The sequence below is a fragment of the Arachis hypogaea genome, chromosome 5, assembly GCF_003086295.3.
Source record: "Arachis hypogaea cultivar Tifrunner chromosome 5, arahy.Tifrunner.gnm2.J5K5, whole genome shotgun sequence".
Lineage (NCBI taxonomy): Eukaryota > Viridiplantae > Streptophyta > Magnoliopsida > Fabales > Fabaceae > Arachis > Arachis hypogaea.
In genome coordinates, this window is record NC_092040.1 from 44574048 (window position 1) to 44594093 (window position 20046).

The 20046-nt window shown below is 35.1% G+C and overlaps 2 protein-coding genes across 3 annotated transcripts; one reads left to right on the plus strand and one right to left on the minus strand.

Moving 5' to 3' along the window:
• The first annotated feature begins 2298 nt into the window (after nt 1-2298).
• LOC112801534 (protein GAMETE CELL DEFECTIVE 1, mitochondrial) lies at nt 2299-5680 on the plus strand. 2 transcript variants are annotated; one of them, XM_025844322.2, is made up of 4 exons: nt 2299-3050; nt 4871-5057; nt 5250-5449; nt 5544-5680. In XM_025844322.2, the coding sequence occupies exons 1-4, from the start codon at nt 2449-2451 to the stop codon at nt 5554-5556; spliced, it is 1002 nt and encodes a 333-aa protein (XP_025700107.1). In that variant the 5' UTR covers nt 2299-2448; the 3' UTR covers nt 5557-5680. The 2 variants fall into 2 exon arrangements, with proteins under 2 accessions (XP_025700107.1, XP_025700108.1); XM_025844323.3 differs by having other exon boundaries at nt 5250-5680.
• Nucleotides 5681-7802: 2122 nt separating this feature from the next.
• On the minus strand, nt 7803-11165 carry LOC112801535 (HVA22-like protein c). Its single transcript, XM_025844324.2, has 5 exons — nt 10612-11165; nt 10454-10480; nt 10218-10340; nt 8544-8811; nt 7803-8110 (listed from the first exon to the last, which is right to left on the minus strand). The coding sequence occupies exons 1-5, from the start codon at nt 10671-10673 to the stop codon at nt 8030-8032; spliced, it is 561 nt and encodes a 186-aa protein (XP_025700109.1). The 5' UTR covers nt 10674-11165; the 3' UTR covers nt 7803-8029.
• Between the last annotated feature and the right edge of the window lie 8881 nt (nt 11166-20046).

Consider the following 20046-nt stretch of genomic DNA (forward strand, 5'->3'; position numbering starts at 1 on the left):
ATTGTTGATAAATATGAGATTAAGGAGGTTGTTTCAACAATTTATGTTAAATACGATGATGGAATTGAAAGGGTTACATATCATCAAAATATTTTTTCAAAAACAGAACCATATTGACTCTTATTTTTCATTGGTTTAAGTAATCGAATAACATAAGTTGTTCTGATTTACTTCAACACAAACTAATAGATAAGGCTGGTTTTCCAAGTATATCATTAAAGAATATTGATCAATTTAATGGTTATTGTAATAATATAAAGTTGCAAATTAGAAAGCTTGAAAATGATATGAAGTTTTAATATGTGATAATATTGGTCATATTATTTTGATTCTACGGATAAATATGGTATCAATAAATAAAATTGTCTCGGTTAGATTTTAACAAAAGACAATTTTTTATAATAATATTTTTGATAAAATACTCTTTTAATTGTTAATATTTAAGCTAAATCCTAATTTTCGTTCCTAATGTTTGAAATGTCTTATTGTTATTCTAAACATTTTATTTCATCCTGTTTTAGCCATTTACAAATATCCCTTTTCTGTATTATTATTATTATTATTATTATTATTATTATTATTATTATTATTATTATTATTATTATTATTATTATTATTATTATTATTATTATTATTATTCCGTAATTTTTACTCTTAAATTACTACGACCACCATTATGGCAACTATAATTATGATTTTCAATTTGCTGCTATTTAAAAAAAATATAATAGAAAATATGATACTTTTGAAAAAAAAAATTGATCAAAAAATTAAAATAGAATAAAATAAAATATTTGAAATTAAAATAAGATGTTTTAAATATTAAAATTTTGGACTTAATTCAAATATTAAAGACTAAAACAGTATTTTATCTTAATATTTTTGTCATAACAATAAAAAATATCTTAAAATTTTTTTATTCCAAATTTAGTTGTACTTAAACAAATTAATTTTTATATATGATTAGCTATATATAACATTTTCAAGAGTTAACAATATAAGTCACTAAAAGTTTTGTTTATTAATTATGAGAAGATATCTACTACTTCTACTAATAATAATATATATTTTACATAGAAGACTTTAAAAAATAGAATTTTAATGCAAATATTTTAAATTAATTTTAAATTGTTAATTTTGTTAATAAATAATTTATTTAACTTTAAACATATATAAAATATTTATTTTTATTTTAAATATTTTTATAATAAAAATAATTAAACTTTTTAATTGACTGTGACTTTATAATTTAAAATTTTAGTTGTGTTTTTTTTATATTTTTTAAAAAATAAATATTTTATATCTTTTCATATATTAGCTCGTGATATATATATATATAAGTAAAAAAAATTAAGATTTTAAAAATTAGACCGGATTTGACGGTTCGATTAGATTAGCTAAATATCGGTCTTTTAACAAGTTTTCTTGATTTTAAAATTGGTTTGTAAAAAATCGATAAAAAATTAGCCGAACTGACAGTTAATCAGTAAACTAGTTGAACTAGGCCAATTTTTTGAAAGGCTGATTTGCTATTTCGCATAAAAATGGGGCTAGAAGCCTTTCCCTTTCTCCCCAAAATTTAACCCTAATTTTTAATTTGTGTGACTAGAAGCAGAACATACCCGCTTTTCCTTCTCTCTCTCTCTCATCCTAACATCCAACCCTAATTTTTTGTAACCTTATCAAAGCAAACAGCAAAGTCACATTCCTTTCATAGAAAACTCAGGTCACCATTGAACTAACATCATCATCCTATTGGTATTGTTCGATTTAATTCGCTTCTGACTATAACAGATTGTGGTGGTTCTTATATGTGGTTATGATTATGATTTGTGATGAGTGGTGTTTTTTTTTAGTTAAAAATTTGTTATTGTTTTATTTTTGTGTAATAAATCATGATATATTTGTCAATTATATATATTTTGATTATTTTGTTATAAACTTTAATATTTATACATGTTTGTAAATTTTTAACGATAAATTATAAATAAATTATTGTATAAAATTATAAAATTTTTGAATTTTATTAGTTTAAAAATTATTATATTAAATATTTTAATTTTATATTCAAATATTAATATATTTATTTTATATTTAATTAAATCAATTTAACCATAATTCTATTTCGATAAGACTATTGAATTATTGAGCCAATTATTCTACTATTCATCGGCTGATTCATTGGCCTGTTCGGCTCTCGCAAACTTAAAAAAAAAAAAAAAAAAAGGGTGCCGTCTCGTAGCGTTTCATGTTTTTGGGAACCCGTTTATAATTGGGCCTACTTTTTCATTAATGGGGCGAGCGATATAGAGCCTAATGACGAATAACCCATATTACGGTATGTTCTATCCTCTTCCACTCCGAATCCAATGTCTACTTCACGGTCCGAGTAGCGCTTAGCTACTTGCCTACTTCGCTACTTAGCTTCCTAATTTCTAGGAACAAAAAATGCAAGCGTTTCGAAGAATCGCAACCTCTATCTCAGTATCAAAACCGAAGCAATTAAACGCACCGTCGTTCACGGTTGCCGCCAAACCCTATCTCAAACTTTCCGACAAGGTTCCCGCGACCAGGTTCTGGTCGTCGGGGCGCGATTCCGGCAACGGCGAAGATGAATGGAACGAGGCGTGGGAGTCAGCGTGGCTTCCGGAGGATCTCACGCCCAAGTCTCGGGCGCCATGGGAGACCGACGTTAACTTTGGTTCCCCCTCCACGTCCTTGCCGGAGTCTTCCTCCACCGCCGTTTCCGACGGGGTCGCGGTGGCGGAGATCGAAACTCATGCTGACGCGGAGACGAAGGCGTTCGTGGAGGAGATGAACGAGAATTGGGAGGTTAGGAGAAAGAAGGGATCGAAGGAGAAAGAGAAGGTGCAAAATGGTGCCGTTTATAGCGTGGAGAATATGAAGAAGGATTACCGGTTGAGGAAGCAAAGGGTGCACGCTGGGCTGTGGGTTAAGGAGATTGAGAAGCTCGAGGAGGCTAAGTTGGGGGATCACATTGGCAGCGGCGGCGGCGATGACATTCAGAGATTGCTTGACAGCTGCTCGGAGTATGCCTCTCTCTCTCTCTCTTGTAATTTCGGTGTTGAAAATTGGAATTACATTTCTATTTGTACTTTTATTTTATTATTTTCAAATAAGAATAAAGGGACAATTAGGTCTCAAAGATTTTGCCTTCCTACTAATTAGTTTCTAAAGAAAAAAACAATATCACTTTGGCCCTCCAGAAAAGCAAACCGTAGACATGTGATGAACTTCTATCAATTTATCAACTAAAACTTACCGGTGATGTTTATGCACGGTTAATTACTTTGACGTGCCTATCTACGAAAGATAGCCATATAGATAACAATTTTTGGAGCTAAACTTCACTTGTTTTGATAGCATTTGCGATAATTAGAGAGATAAAGGGTATATAAAAACTCAAAAGATAATAAATATTTTACTGTCCAAAATTACAGTAACAAGACATGCACCACTATAAATAATGAAATACATGGACAATTTCTTTTGTTTTACACTATTTATTGACAGAAGGATATATATGTTCACTGTTTGCTATTTTGGAGAATCTAATTGGTACTTCTTTTCTTCAAGGACTAATTAGTCCAAGTTCAACATCTTCAAAGATCTAATTGTTACTTTATTCTTCAAATAATGAAGGTTTTGTAACGTTAATGCATGGTGTGGATGGTCCCCTAATTGGATTATGAGTAAGTATTCAGAGTTGGTCAGTTGAAGTTGCCTAATACTGATGAGTGAGGAGAATTTTAGATGGGATTGGACCATGTTAGTGAAGTTTAGGGTTCCTAGTTTTATGAGATAAACATAAATTTTATGTTGCAGGGAAGAGTTGTCTTAGTTTAAGATCAGGTATGGCTTTGAGATCAATGAGGTACTTACTATAATTTTACATTTTGATAAATGTGAGGGGCCAACACTTTTTATCAATATTAGGTAACACTTTATTTTTATACTATTAAGATTTAGGGTTTAGGATTTTGAATTTAGTATAAAAATACTTTTATTGGCCAGGTGTTGGTAAAATATGATAAATTTGTTGGTCATATAGTATTGCTGTTACATTTTTATAATAATCCATCAATGAGAAATCTCAAGAATTGAACTAAAGTCGGCTTTGTGAGGCACTGAGGTCTGAGGCCTTAATGTCTTTATGTTATTGGTGACTGCACACAATCTTATGAGGCATTATAGCTACTTTGATAGCGTAGGGCATGTCAAATTTGTGTTGAATGTGGTCTCGTCAATGGGAATGTTAATGCATATGTTGCTTTGACAAGTTGCCATTCAACATAGTTGTCTATCTAAATAAAATTAATAAATTATAAAACGATAGTTTCTCATGTTAAATATAAACATGGCACCATGTATAATTTTTGAAAATTCTTAGCAAGGATTCAGGAGTGTTTGATAGTATCTCATTTTATCAATTAATCCTAGTTTATTCCATTTTCTACTGTTAATGACCAGCTTCCCGATAACTTAATCTTTTTGCTAATGCCTGTGATTCATTTCTAATTATTCTGTGACACACCCCATGTTATAATAGATAATTAGGCTTGAAGTTTGGACAAAGTATAGCTCAGTGTAGTGCTTTTCTATGTGATGAAATTCCATTTTTTATTTAGCTAAATGGTGTTGTAAGAATCAATCCTCCGATTAGTTTTATATATTAACATGCACCTTCTCTTTTAGTTCACGATCCCCCCGACCCCCAAAACAAAACAAATCTGCTTCCTCCTCCTTTCCTAATTTATGTATGCTACAGCAACTACAATAATTTCAAATACATATACAATAGTGCTGTACTATTTCTGTATGTTGCACTTAATGCTCTAAACACTTGTAGCATCTTCGACTCCGGCAACAATGATCTGAACAACACAGAAGTTCCAACTTCTGAGTTCAAAAACATGCCTGATGGGTGGGAAACAATATCTAAATCTCAAGATGGAAACATATGGGAGATGTCCCAGAGAGAAGAGGATATACTTCTCCAGGAATTTGAGCGTCGGATTGCTTATAGCAAGTTTCAGGTGTGTCTATAAATATATTCAAATTATGCATTTCGAGTGCTGAAACAAGGCACTAACACCATTTTCACAAACAATAAAGTTCATGGATACATTCTGGTTTTCTATAATGTCAGTCAGTTATATCTTCAAATTTCTTCCTCAGTCCTTATTTGCAGCACTTATTATTCACAATCTTGTGAATCTGGAATGCAGATCGCTAGTTTTATCAAGACTCATATATTTAGTCGGAGGAGACCAATTGATGGGTGGAAATATATGATAGAGGTGGTGGGACCAAATGCTAAGAAAGGGAAGGGTAGTGTCTCTAGGGTTCCCAGTCTAGCTGATCCCTCTACTCAACCGTTCAAGGAGAAGACCCTTGTTGACAAGAGTTACATTCCCCTTGAGAGAAGGTAGTATCATGTATTCTCTTTCACTCTGTATATGTATTATCATTTAAATATTGGCAGATAAGAGGACAGTTATAGCAACTTACCTATACAACAGATATGCTTCATGAGTACATGGTTAAATGCTCAAAACCCTTCATGAAGTTATGCATTTTCGGTTTAAGTTGTCCTATCTCTGCGGATTATTTGTAATGCATCCAATCTATTGCATGTTTGTCTGGAATGTTTGCGTCCTATCCTTGTGTTGGTAAAGTTAGCTTATAATCCGTCAATAGATAAATGTTTAATATAATAAGTTAATAAACTTGCAAGGAAAAAGATTGTTTATTTTAGAAAATGGTTTTGCAGATTAAGGTATTTGAATTGAGTAAGATATTTATAAAGTACCAAATGGGATTTTATGAAGTGATATTCATGAGAAATGGCATATTACTGCTGTTTTTTGAGATGGGAATTGACAAAAGAAAGGGTTTTCAAGTAAGTAGTTGTAGATATGCTTTGTGAGGAGAAGGTAAAAACTCAGTTGCAGTCGACTTCACGTGAAGTTGATAGTTGAGTCGTTAGATGAAAATTTAGTCAAATCAGTTAAATCATCTAACGGCTCTTAGTTATCAACTTCACGTGAAGTCAACTGCATTTGAGTTTCCACCTGTGAGAATTCTTGATACTAGTAAAAACAATAAAAAGTATATGGGTAACAGAGAACTGAAAAAAGAAGGAAAGGAATAGAGATTAGAGAACTGCACTTACAAGCAGTTAAAATTTTTAAAGTGACAATAATTCTTGTTATACAGACGAATTTACGTAGCAATCACCATTTAAGCGAAAGGAGTAATCGTGTGTCACCGCCAGCAACGAAACGCTACCTTAATATTCGTTGTATAACCTTCACATCGAGCCTCATTATAACCATCAGGTGACAACCTAATCGTTACACATTAAGACCTTCGAAGCGTTGTGTTTGTTTGCCTAAAAGGCTTGACTAGTTGCATTTAAACATTGGTTCCTGCTTACAAGGTTTTGCCGAGGGCTTATAGGCACTGAATCATACGGTTACAAACTTCTCCTCATCGTTACAACTTACAAGCACTTGTGCAACTTCATATGCTTTAATGTTCATTGTCTAACCTTCACATGATGCCTCTTAATTTCACACCAACATCGTCAAATTAGCCTACTTGTTTACCTAATAAGCACTTACCTAGTTTCATTTGAACACTGATCCCTGGGTACATGGATTTGTCAAGGATTAGAAGCACTAAATCACAAAGTTACAAGTTCTGCTTCATGGTTACATGCACTTGTGTAAGTTTATGTGCCTTAACGTCCATTGTGTAACTTTTACATCATGTCTCATTAAAATCATCATGTGATAACCTCAATCGTGCCACATTAAGATCCTCGAAATGTCATATTTTTTTGCTTAAAAGGAACTTGACTAGTTATGCTTAAACATTGATCCCTGGTTACAAGCTTTTTCCCATCGTTATAGGCACTGTGCAAGTTCATGGAATTTAACGTTCAAGTACACTATATGGATGAATGCAGGAAAAGAAATCAGTATTATTAAGTCTCATATCTTGTAAACTGCGAGCAGAAGTTGTAATTTTCATCTATAATACATCTAATCAGATGCAAATACATTTACGTTGTTATGAAATGCAAATCTAAAAAAATCAATGATTATGAAAATAAGAAGGTAAACTTTTATAAAGTTATTTAATTATAACCAGATTAGTAAGTTGAACTAGTAACCTAATGACTTGATAATCTCACCAGTTCAATCACCGATTCAATTCTAATATCTATGATTTTAAGGAACATGCCTTCTTGCTTATTTCCCTCTATGAAGTTGGCATTTGTATGTGATTGATTTTTTATAAACAAGTAACGATCATATTTCAACAAAATTTTCAGCTATTGAAAACCAACATGGAAAATGTTGAAACAAATAATTCTATGCTAGCCGGTAGCGGCATCTTTAGGATCTGATGCTGCCTGCGCTATTATATTATGCACATAAAGGTCCCTCCAAGAGAATATTGTCCATAATACATGGCTTCAAACTCCGTTCAGACACATGACCCACCACGTGAGGTTATAGTTTCTGAATGCTATAATAGTAGAGAGTGAATACCCTCTCTGCTTATATTATGGCAGCATTCTGGCTTGAACTCTTTGAATCTTGCATTAAGTAGAAAGACCATAGTCTCAATCTGATTTGTTCTGTGATGGAGTTGTTTAACTTCTAGTATCTCAACTCTGGCTTTCACCGAGTTTCAGTAGAAAGTGAAATTCACTGGTGAGTACTAGGAACTAGGAAATCGATCTCATGTCTGAACTTTACTTCAATAAGAAAGGAGAACAAAAAAATAAAGCTTAACAAAATTAGATCACTACATAGTACATACCTTGTGCATAAGAACTTAAGCTATCTCAATGTACTAGGTAGATGCCTATTGAAAAATTAATGTAAAGGAAATTAAGGTCAGTAAAAGCGTTTGTATCTCATACCATTATACAACTACTAAAATATATGCAACTGACAATGCCACAAATGAGAGAAATTTGTGTTAACAAAGTCTAATATATAAAATCATCATTGAAGATTGTGTAATTTCCATTTGTGTATGCTCCATGATGCCTTGCTCTAGCTTCTCTATCCTGCATTTCAGCATTGTGTAAAAGTTAATTTATTATTTATTTTTTTGATGATTATATAAGCATGACTAAATATATGTTCATGTGAAGATAGCATTAGACAAGGGCCACGAACACCTTATAAATTGAGTCCATAAGAAAGACCAAAATGTAATATAAAACACTTACCATCAACATGCTTTAGTGTTTCTTTTCCTCGCTTAGTGATGTTCCCATAACAATAATATCAGATTATGTGCAAAGTAATATCAGTACTATTCAGCCATGGTCTCTTATGAATATAATTTGTCAATGTGCGTATTATTCTTTAAGATTGAATCCTTTTTCTAGTTAAAGCTAAAATAGCTAAATATAGAAATTTTATAGATTTTGTATTATCTAAGCTAATGGGTGAGAAAATTTTGAATTATGTAATAACATAGCAAATATTTGTTACCCTGCTTATGAGTCTTTCAAAGGCTTCTGTTCCATGCTCTTCCATGTATCTCTCAGCCGCGGTCAAAACATCGTCTTGCTTGCTGAATATGTTCTTTCTTGGAACATACCACATGTGAGAAGTTCGTGGCATCTGCGGCAGGTGCGGAAGTTGTGGGTTCATATAGAAAGGTCTAATGTATTGCTTATAAACATGCGCTGCGCCATTAAAGTGTGGAAGAACCAACCAGCAACTAAGTATCAACTTGGCATAGGGCCATATGGCAAGCCTGAAAATTAGCAGCATTGTTAAAGTACAAATACAAAAGGCAAACATCATAGGAGTTCAACTAACATTGATGGTTCTTAAAAGTGTGAAGCCAATGTGCCACTCAAACGTAGTAGACAAGGCAGCTTTTGTCTAAAGAATGAAAAATTGACATTTAGAATTTGAACTATTTAGATAGGAAAAACTACCATTTGTACCCATAAATTTTGCGAACGTTGACAAAAGTACCCATTAAACAAGAAAACTAACGTTGTACCTATGAAAGATGGGTTCCGTGTGACAATAGTACCCAAATCGTGATTTTTCGTTGACTTTTTAATAAAATTCCCAAATTACCCCTTCTATCTTCTTCCCCAAATTCCAAATTTCACAACCCTCATCCTTCGTCTTCCTCCTCTGCTGCTACCAGCCACCAGGCATGATCTCTTTGGCGCTTGGGAACATCAGCAGCAAGAAGCTGTTGTTGGATAGAGGTGAGTTGTTGCTGCCTCTCGCGGCGCTTGGAAGCGGGAACCCAAGTGCTCTTCACATGGGTTTGGCAATCGAAGCCACGGCTCTTGCAGCATGTCCTGCACCGCATGTGAGGGCAATCCTTCTTCGCCTGGTTCCCACAGTCCTAGCAGCTAATCCCACCTGCTCCACTTGCTGCTCCGCTCCCCACGGCCGACGCCGTCACCAGGAAGGCCGATCTCGAGGGTGACTGATCGTTGGACACGGTGGTTGGACCCACTCCTAGAGCAGCCGCGAAGCTGTAAAGATCTTGCTTGAGGTATGAGGTCGTGTTCCGGTTGGTGATGATGATGATGATGGTTCCACAGCTCCAAGCCACTTCGGTACGAGGAAAAGTCTTCATTCTTGTACCAGTAAAAGGTGTCGGAGGGAGGAAACGTCTTCATGCCTGGTGGCTGGCAGCAGCAGAGGAGGAAGACGAAGGATGAGGGTTGTGAAATTTGGAATTTGGGAAAGAAGATAGAAGGGGTAATTTGGAAATTTTATTAAAAAGTCAACGAAAAATCACGATTTGGGTACTATTGTCACACGGAACCCATCTTTCATGGGTACAACATTAATTTTCTTGTTTGATGGGTACTTTTGTTAGCGTTCGCAAAATTCATGGTTACAAATGGTAGTTTTTCCTATTTAGATATTAGTAACTACTATTATAGTTTTAAATGAACATTCAAAAACTAATGTGATTAAAATTCGTCGGATGCATGTTAGAGATGTTGTCTAATTGCTTTCAAAACTACTTTTTCTTTACAACCCATGTAATAATTTCTTTCAAAACTACCTTTTCTTTTTACTACCCAAGTAATGTTATGCATCTTTTATTCCTCATGGTAATCAATTTGGTTTAAAATTTTTCAATGCTCTTAACAATTTAAAAATAAAAATAAAAAAACATACACTTCAAGAACTTTGGCAAAAGTGAGCTCAAAGAGTGTTATCAAAGAATAGAGAACCCAATATGTGAGCCATTGTTGGTCATCAGCAATTGACCTGGTCTCTATGGCCTGGATTGAAGCATATCTGTTCAAAAAGGACAAAAGGGAATGTCAAAAAAAAAAAATTCACACATATAATGCTCTAAAAAAAATATATTAATAAAAATAAAATATCACAAAAGCAAAAAGCATACTTACAAAGGGTAAACGAGGGTAACTAAGGGCCTAAACAAAGGAAACAGAAATAAACAATGTAAGAAACAGATCAAAACAACAACTCAGTGTAGTTTCAAAAAATGTCTGAATCTGAAGCATGTAATGAAATCAGAGCTCTAAAAGGGTAAAGAGAGACATACAGTGCAAGAACGTCGAAGTTCTTGGCAATGACGTGGAGGAAATTGTTTTCAGAAGCCCCCATGTGTGTGCTGCAATGAAGATGTTGCGTTTTCTGCACTCTGTTGTTGGTTTTGAACTGAGAAAGAGGGTTTGGAGTTTAGACCGAGAGTGGGGAGAGAGAGAGGGAAGAACAGTGTCTTGAAGAGGAGAGTGACACGAAAAAACAAAAGTAAATTTAAAAAAGAAAAGAAATCAAATTGTGGGAAAAAGTTGACAATGGGGTCCTTGAGAGACCAGAGTTCACACTCCTTGGAAAGTACTGACTTTTTGGGAGAATCTTTTACTATTATGCACCGAAAATAAAATTCGATCTTCTTCAGGTTTTTTTTTGGAGTACAAGTGTTTGGGTTTGGGAATAGTTGAGGAAACTAAAAGTGATATATTTGATTCGGGATCTTCTTAAAATTACACGTTAATTTGAAACCCAACTTTTCTTTTACAAATAATCGATCAACAAAAAAATTATACATCTAAAAAATAAAAATCCATAATAACTGATTATTGTTTCTGCTTTAAGATTTATGGTTGATTAAGTTCTATTTATCAAAAAAGTTAAATAACATATATTGGATTGTTTTATAAAGTATATCTATCACTAATAAAAAGGGTGAGATCGCGTAACTATTACATATCAATATGCTAACAGGTCTAATAATTCGTGTTATACATAAAAATTATTTTTAATTGTTATATAATTTATTGATTTTGTACCTAAAATTACGGCTCAGTAAATAAAAAATTACAAAGTTTTATGAAATGTCGGCTAGGTTTCTTTAGAAATAGAGATCGGTTATATTAGAGAGACAAAAATAACGGTAACAATTAATAAATATTAAATAAGACAAATTATGACTATTTTAATTATTTATTTTTGTTATTAAATATTTTCATATTGAGATATAATACAAACAACAACAACAACAACAAAGTCTTGTCCCACTAAGTGGGGTCGGCTACATGAATCAAACAACGCCATTGTGCTCTGTCATGTATCATGTCTACAGAGAGACCGTTTACATGTAGATCTCGTTTGACCACCTCATGGATGGTCTTCTTAGGTCTTCCTCTGCCTTTCGCCCTTTGTCCATCTTCCATCTCATCCACCCTCCTGACTGGATGTTCTATCGGTCTTCTTCTCACATGTCCAAACCACCTGAGACGCGATTCAACCATCTTTTCCACAATAGGTGCTACTCCAACTCTCTCCCTTATATCTTCATTCCTTATTTTATCCAATCGCGTATGACCACTCATCCATCTCAACATCTTCATCTCTGCCACACTCAGCTTATGTTCGTGCTCCCCTTTAGCCGCCCAACACTCCGTACCATACAGCATAGCCGGTCTTATAGCGGTGCGATAGAATTTACCTTTAAGTTTTAAAGGCACTTTTTTGTCGCATATAAAACCAGATGCACTCCGCCATTTTGACCAACCTGCTTGGATCCTATGATTTACATCATGTTCAATCTCTCCATTATCCTGTATGATGCACCCAAGATACTTAAAACTTTTAACTTTTCGTAGGGTGTTCTCTCCAATTTTCACCTCTATATTGGAGTTTTCCCTTCTCAGACTGAACTTACATTCCATATATTCCGTCTTGCTACGGCTTATGCGCAGACCATACACTTCTAGAGCTTCTCTCCATAACTCCAACTTCTTATTTAGGTCTTCCCTTGACTCTCCCATAAGGACGATATCATCGGCAAAAAGCATGCACCATGGCACAGGCTCTTGGATGTGCTCTGTGAGTACTTCTAAGACTAATGTGAAAAGGTATGGACTTAAGGATGATCCCTGGTGTAATCCTATACCAATAGGGAATTCCTCTGTCACACCACCTTGAGTCTTCACACTAGTTGTGGCCCCATCATACATGTCTTTAATTGCCCGAATATATGCGATCCTTACTCTCCTCTTTTCTAAAACCTTCCATAAGACCTCCCTTGGTACCCTATCATACGCTTTTTCCAAATCAATAAACACCATGTGTAGATCCCTTTTATTACTACGATACCTCTCCATCATCCTTCTTAATAGGTATATCGCTTCAGTGGTAGATCTGCCTGGCATAAATCCAAATTGGTTCTCTGTTACTTGTGTCTCTTTTCTCAACCTCCGTTCTATCACCCTTTCCCATAACTTCATAGTATGACTCATAAGCTTAATCCCTCTATAATTTCCGCAACTTTGTATATCCCCCTTATTCTTGTAGATAGGTACCAAGGTGCTCTTTCTCCACTCATCAGACATCTTCTTTGACCTTAAAATCTCATTAAAAAGCTTGGTTAACCAGTTGATGCCTTTTCCTCCAAGACCCTTCCAAACCTCAATCGGGATATTATCAGGTCCTACTGCCCTGCCATTTTTCATCTGCTTTAGAGCCTCTTTTACCTCGAAGTCTCGAATCCTTCGATAGTAGTCAAAGTTTTGATCTTCTTCCCTTGTGCATAATCGACCAAGGCTCGGAAGAGTCTTCTGTCCCTCATTAAATAACTCGTAGAAGTAGCTCTTCCACCTTTCATTAATCTTCTCCTTTTGAGCCAACACCTCTCCATCCTTATCCTTTATGCACTTAACCTGATCCAAATCTCTCGTTCTTCTTTCCCGGCTCTTTGCAATTTTATATATACCTTTTTTTCCTTCTTTCGTGCCCAAAGACTGGTAGAGACCCTCATATGCTCTTGTTCTTGCTTCACTTACAGCCACTTTTGTCTCTTTCTTAGCCGCCTTATATTTTTCTCAGTTATCTGCATTGCGGCATAAAGACCACTCTTTAAAGCATTCTCTTTTTATCTTTATCTTTTCTTGTATACTCGCATTCCACCACCAGGACTCCTTGTCTCTTGGTCCTATTCCTTTAGATTCACCAAAACTTTCTTTTGCTGTTCTTCTAATAACTTCTGCCATCTCCCTCCACATCTCTTCCGCGCTTCCATTCCCATCCCACTTTGCCTCTTCTCCTACCCGTCTTAGGAAGCTTCTTTGTTCCTCACCTTTCATCCGCCACCACCTCATCCTTGGGTTCTTCGTATGATGTCTTTTCCTCAACTTTTGCTCAACCCGAAAATCCATGACAAGCACCCTATGTTGTGTTGTCAAACTCTCTCCCGGGATAATTTTACAGTTAATGCAAAATTTCCGGTCGACTCTCCTCAACAAGAAGAAGTCGATTTGAGAGCTTGTCATGCCACTCTTATAAGTTATAAGATGTTCGTCTCTCTTTTTAAAACATGTATTTGCGATGAGAAGATCAAAAGTTGAGGAAAAGTCCAAAATAGTTTTACCCTCAGCATTGATCACCCCGAAACCATGGCCTCCGTGAATACTCCCATATCCAGTCACTTCTCTCCCAACATGGCCATTTAAATCTCCTCCTAAGAAAATCTTATCTCCCAAAGGTATGCCTTGAACCAAACTCTCTAGATCCTCCCAAAACCTTATCTTGTGTTGTTCGTCCGAACCCACTTGCGGTGCATAGGCGCTAATCACATGGAAAGCACCTCCCTCCACCACAAGTTTGATAGAGATGATCCGATCTCCCACCCTCTTGACATCAACTACGTCCTTCTTCCACTGTTTATCCACAATTATTCCAACTCCATTCCTATTCTTCACCTTTCCTGTATACCAAAGTTTGAAACCAGAAGAATCCAACTCCCTAGCCTTTGCACCAACCCATTTCGTTTCTTGTAGGCACATAATGTTAATCTTCCTCCTTGTCATGGTGTCCACCACCTCCATGGACTTTCCTGTTAGAGTGCCTATGTTCCATGTCCCAAATCTCAACCTTTTGTCGCTTCGACCTTTACCTTTTCCTTTGTGAACTAGCTTATTTACCCTCGTCCGTTCACGAAAACGCGAGAACCCTTGCTCATTTAACACTACATCCGGGCACCGATGCAGCGGCTCTTGCTTTGACACCGTACTCAAGCCATACGGCGCGTTACTTCCGGGTAACGACCTAGCTTTAGCGCAATAATGTCTTTGATTCATGTCATGGGGGGTTCGGCTATATTTTTACGTTGGTTGCCGAAGACCTAACACAACCCTCCTCCTTTATCCGGGCTTGGGACCGGCTATGTACCGCAAGTGTAACATAGGCGGAGTTATATTGAGATATAATAAGTAAGAATATTTTCAGATAGTGCGTAATGTTTGTTACGGTAAAAAATTTTTCAAAAATTTCAATTACACTCGTATCTATCTCTTTCTAAAGATCTCAAATACTACTAACATTATTCATGTAAGACCTATTAGCATATTTTCGATTATGTACAAAATTATTTTTAAAGTTCTAATTCATAAACTACAAAATTGTATGTATAAGTTAGTCAATCCCAATCAAAGCGCAGTCACAAAAGGTCGTCTTATTTTTAATAATATTCTTATTGCACATAAACGTATTTATTATTTGAAAAATAAGAAAAAGAATTTAGAAGGTGAGATGGCTATCAAATTAGATATGAGTAAAGTATATAACAAAATTGAGTGACATTTTCTATGATTTATCATGGAGAAATTGGGTTTTGGATCAGAGTTGATCGATTGAATTCGAGAATTGATTACATATGTTTTTATTATATTGTTATAAAAGATCATCCTTTTTATTTTTTAAAACCAAGTAGAAGCATCCATCAACGTGATAATCTCCCCCCTCTAATTTTTTTTTGTGTGTAGAAGATCTTTTTTTTCTGCTACATAATGAATCCACATTTGATGATAAATTTTGAATTGAATTGAGTGGATTTCATCACATAAATCCGTATTTATTCACTTAAATAGCATACTTTTGTGTTTTCTCTCTAAATTATGTCCAATTGTAAAAACATGCTATTTTGTACTTAATTTAATAAATTTTATTTCACTTTCATTCCATTCGATACCTTTATGTTTTTGATGAGTGATTTCAGGTATAATAGGTAGGAATGGCTTTGATAAGAGTGGAAGAGAAGCATGCAATTGGGAGAAAACACGAAGAAAATAAGGGAGAAGGACACAGCCAAGTGTGCATACGCACAACATTCTGTGCATACACACTTATGCATACGCACAAGTTCCTATGCGTGACTTCATTAAAAAGTCATGTGGCTCACGTTTTGGGAGACTTTTTGGCCAATTTCTAAAGGCCTTGGAGCATATAAGGAGAGCTAGCAACACACCATAGATACCATACATTCACACATCACACTTAGACATATTTTTGGATAGTTTAGGGTAGTTTTAGCTTAGGTTTCTCTCAATTTTCTTAAGTTTTAGTTAGGGTTTATATCACAAGTTTGTATTTTCCAATTTTGATCTTGGATTCTAGTTATTTTTATTGTAAGTATTTCTTAAGTTTCTCTTTTATTACATTATTTGTTCTACCCTTTCTTATATTTTAATTTCCTTTATCAATACATATTTGCTTTCGCAATTTTGATTTCTAGTTAAAGAATTTGATGTTTAGTGGTTATTTTATGTTTGTTGAGTTGCCATTGTTGATTTTGTTCATTGATTGTTCTTAGTTTCAAGCATTTTTTCAATTTTGCCATGTTTTATAAATATGCCCACCATGTGTTTGTTAAAATGCCAATTTTGAATATGGAATAGATTTTCACTCCTTGCCTTGGAAAAATGAGTATATGAAATACTAGAGTCATAATGTCTGATATTTAATGATAATTCTTGGGTTGTTAGTTGTTATTGTTTCTACTAACACTAGCTTTTTACTAAGGTAATTAGTAAGTTAGCTAGGATTTGTGGATTAATAACAATTATGCTCACTTGACTTACTCTTCGATGTTAAGGGTTGACTAGGTGAGATTAATCCATCATAATTATCATAGTTGTGGTGATGGTAAGGAAGTGATTCTATAACTCATCCCAAGTCAAAGCTCCATTTATGTTTTTAACCACATTTCTATCATTTTAAAGTATTACTTGTCCATATTACATAGATAGTTCTTTAATTCCTTTATTACTTTATTAATTGCAATTTTGATTGTTCTTTAATTCCTTTAATTGTTCGCTTCATCATTGAAAACCCCTTTTTGATTTCGCAACCAAAATTGTGCGCTTGTGGTCACTAGCTCCTAGGGAAGACGACCCAAGGTTTAATTACTCTCGATTATTTCAATTTGAATTAAACTTTGATTGAGAGGATCCATTGCCAGTTTGGACTATGCTATCAACGAAGTAATTCTTGTTTTGTCTAAATTCTGAACCGGTATAAATTTTTTCATCAAGTTTTTGGCGCCGTTGTCGGGGAACTAGTGCAATGAGTGCTATAATTTTGGTTGTTGTAAATATGTGAATAGTGTGAATAGAAACTTTTTGGGTTGTTTGTTTGATTTTGTTAGTAAATAGAATTTTGTTTCTTTTGATTGATGTCTTTTGTTTTTATTTTCCTAATTTCTCTATGAGTTATCACCCTTTTGGTTTGGAGTATGGTTGTGATCATTTTGTAGGGAATGATAACTTCTATTTTGGATTGCACCATGGGATAGAGAAATCAATTGAGGAAGGAGCAACCTCCACCATATTACAATGAGCCAAACTCTTCACAATGTACATACCTAAACCAAGGATATGGTGAATTTCATCTTGATTATGCACCTCCACCACTATATACATATAACCCGTACTTCCAACATAATCCTCAATCACCACATTTTCAAACACTACACCACTACCACCATCCACCTCCTTACATACCCCCTCAAGATACTCATCAACATGAATCACCTCCCATATATACAACCTTTCTCCCAAACAATAAAACCCAATGTGAAGTTCTCTAATCCTTGTCCCAAGAAGAACAAAAGCTTCAAGCTTTTCTCCAAGAGCAAGAAGAATTTCGAAGGATACAAGGACAATTCATGACTACCATAGCCGAAGCGGTGAACCACTTAGTCCTCCTACGCTCATCTGATCAAGGCACTCCTCTTGAAGAATGTGGAGGATCAACTAAAGATTGTAGTGAAGAGGAGAACATGGAGCCACAAGGGAAAGAAGAAGAGTTAGAGCATGAATTGCAACAAGAGGAAGAAAGTGAAGTATTTGAACCGGAAAAGGTAAAGGGAGAATTAAGGGAGATTGATCAAGATATGGATTCCATTATTGATGATTTTTTGTCCGCATTGGTCAATCCCCTCAATGATCTTGATAGACCTTCTCCCTTTGGATTTGAAGAAGAGGTTGATGTGAACTTCACACAACCTCCAAAGTATGACTTAAGTGATGGGGAAGAGGAGGAAGAGGTTGGTGAGGAAAAAGTTGACAACCAAGAAGTAGCGGTCCTCATGCAAGAATCAAGGGAAACAATTCCGTTCCAAGAGAAAATTGAGTGGGTGCCAATTTCACCGATGAATTTTATTGACCCACATCAATATGCTATCTTAGAGACGGACCATCAACTTAAGATTCTTCTTGGGTTGTTGCATATTGGAGAAAGGGGTGTTGGTTGCCAAGTGAATCCAAGGTTCTTCAAGAAAATCAATTCAAGAGTTGGAGTTCAAGTGGGATGTAAAGTACAATTGGGTGATTTTCGAAGAGTATTGGGTTGCTTCAAGGGTAATTTGAGAGTTTGTCCATCTGGCTTGAAGCATAGAGATCAACAAGAAGGAGAATGGAAAACTAAAATATGGGATCCCGAAGGAGCTTTGGAGTGCAAGCTTGGATGGAGATTCAAGGAGGAATGAAAACATAAGCCACCATAACAAGAGAGTTCAACTTAAGGACTTTAAATAAAAGTTCTAGGTAGGAGACACCACACCATGGTAACATCTTTCTAACCTTTTCTCTTTGTTTATAATTTGCCTTAATTGCATTTTTGTTTGTCTTGGTCAGTTTAGGATTAGTTTAATTTGAGCTTAGTTAGGTCATTTTTGTATGGATCATGCATTTATGGATTTCTAGATGTTTGGAGTTGAAATTTTGTTGAGCTAAGGCTTAAATACCTTAGAATTTGAAGAAAAATTTTTGAAAAAATAGGGCATTGTGCGCACGCATAAAATTGCCATATTCTACGTCCTGTGTGTACGCACACTAGCTTACACAGCCCCTGTTGGGAGCGCTCGCACCCGTCTCTGCGTGCGCCCCCGTTTTTTCCTCTTAGTGTGCACATGCACACCATTGTGCGTATGCACACCAACCCCTTTTCACGCACTTTATATGTATGCACCCACTTGTACGTATGTGAACTCACTTGCGCCCCTTCTATTGGGAGCGGTCGCATGTTCCTGTGCGCATGCACCATTGATATTTTTGCTCTTTGTGCGCACGCACGCATATGTGCGCATGCACACATAATCCTTTTTCAAGTTAAAAAAAGTCTTTTGTGCGTATGCACCTTCCTGTACGTACGCACACTTCTTAATCCCATCTCTGCTGAAAGCGCTCGCACACACATGTGCGTCCACACACCTTCTGTTTTCCACTTCGTGTGCATACGCACACATGTCTGTGCATACACATAAGTGCTGTTCTGGGCAAAATGTTGATTGCACTTTGACTTTAGCCCTAAGGCACTTCTGCCCCCTCCGTCCCTCTCTTCTCTTGCTTTTCCCTTGTTTTTTTTACTTATTCTAGTTACTTTTAATTGCATTTTATTTTCATTTTTGTAATTATATTAGGTTTAGTTTAGTTGTTTATCAATTAAATAAGTTGCAAGTGTTTGTTTGTTGTTGATTGGGTTGCTTCTTGCTTGAATCTTGGCTTAATTTTTTTATGAATATGTGCACTAAGCATTAGGTCTTTGTCTAATTGCCTGAATGAATTTTAAGTTTGATTCATATGTTGTAGCTACCATATGCGTTAAACTATATCCTCGTTTGGCAACTTAATCAGCAATTGTGCACCTTAGATGATTGTTGAGGTTATTTAAGATTGAATCTCATCAATGCACTTATACTTTGCTTTAAATTACTAGTACCTAGTGGGTTTGAATATTCATTTTTTAATTTCATCCTAGGACAAATTATTTACAACTGCATTTTGAATTATGTGAATTGAGTTGAATTACTTGTTCATTATGATTTTCATATTGATTTAGTCGCATATCTGGTACTTGTTTCTTGTTAATGCTTTGCATTTGTTTGAGTGACTTGACTTGATTCTTATCAAGCTTATCACTTTTTGCAACAAGTACCTCTACCATGTGACTATTTCATTATGTTTCAAGATGAATAAGGAGTTTTCTTTTTATTATTGCATTGGTTATTGTTTATTGTGCTTCCATATCAATTTTGCGCTTTCACTTGCACAATTTCAATATCCAATATATCAAATATTCAATTCACCTTAGTTGTGGTTACCTAGGTTTGTTTGTGCCTTAACTCTTGCTTATTCTTTTCTTGCAACCTAGGCTACTTAATCGAGGAACACATGCTATTTCTTTTGATTGTGTGGTT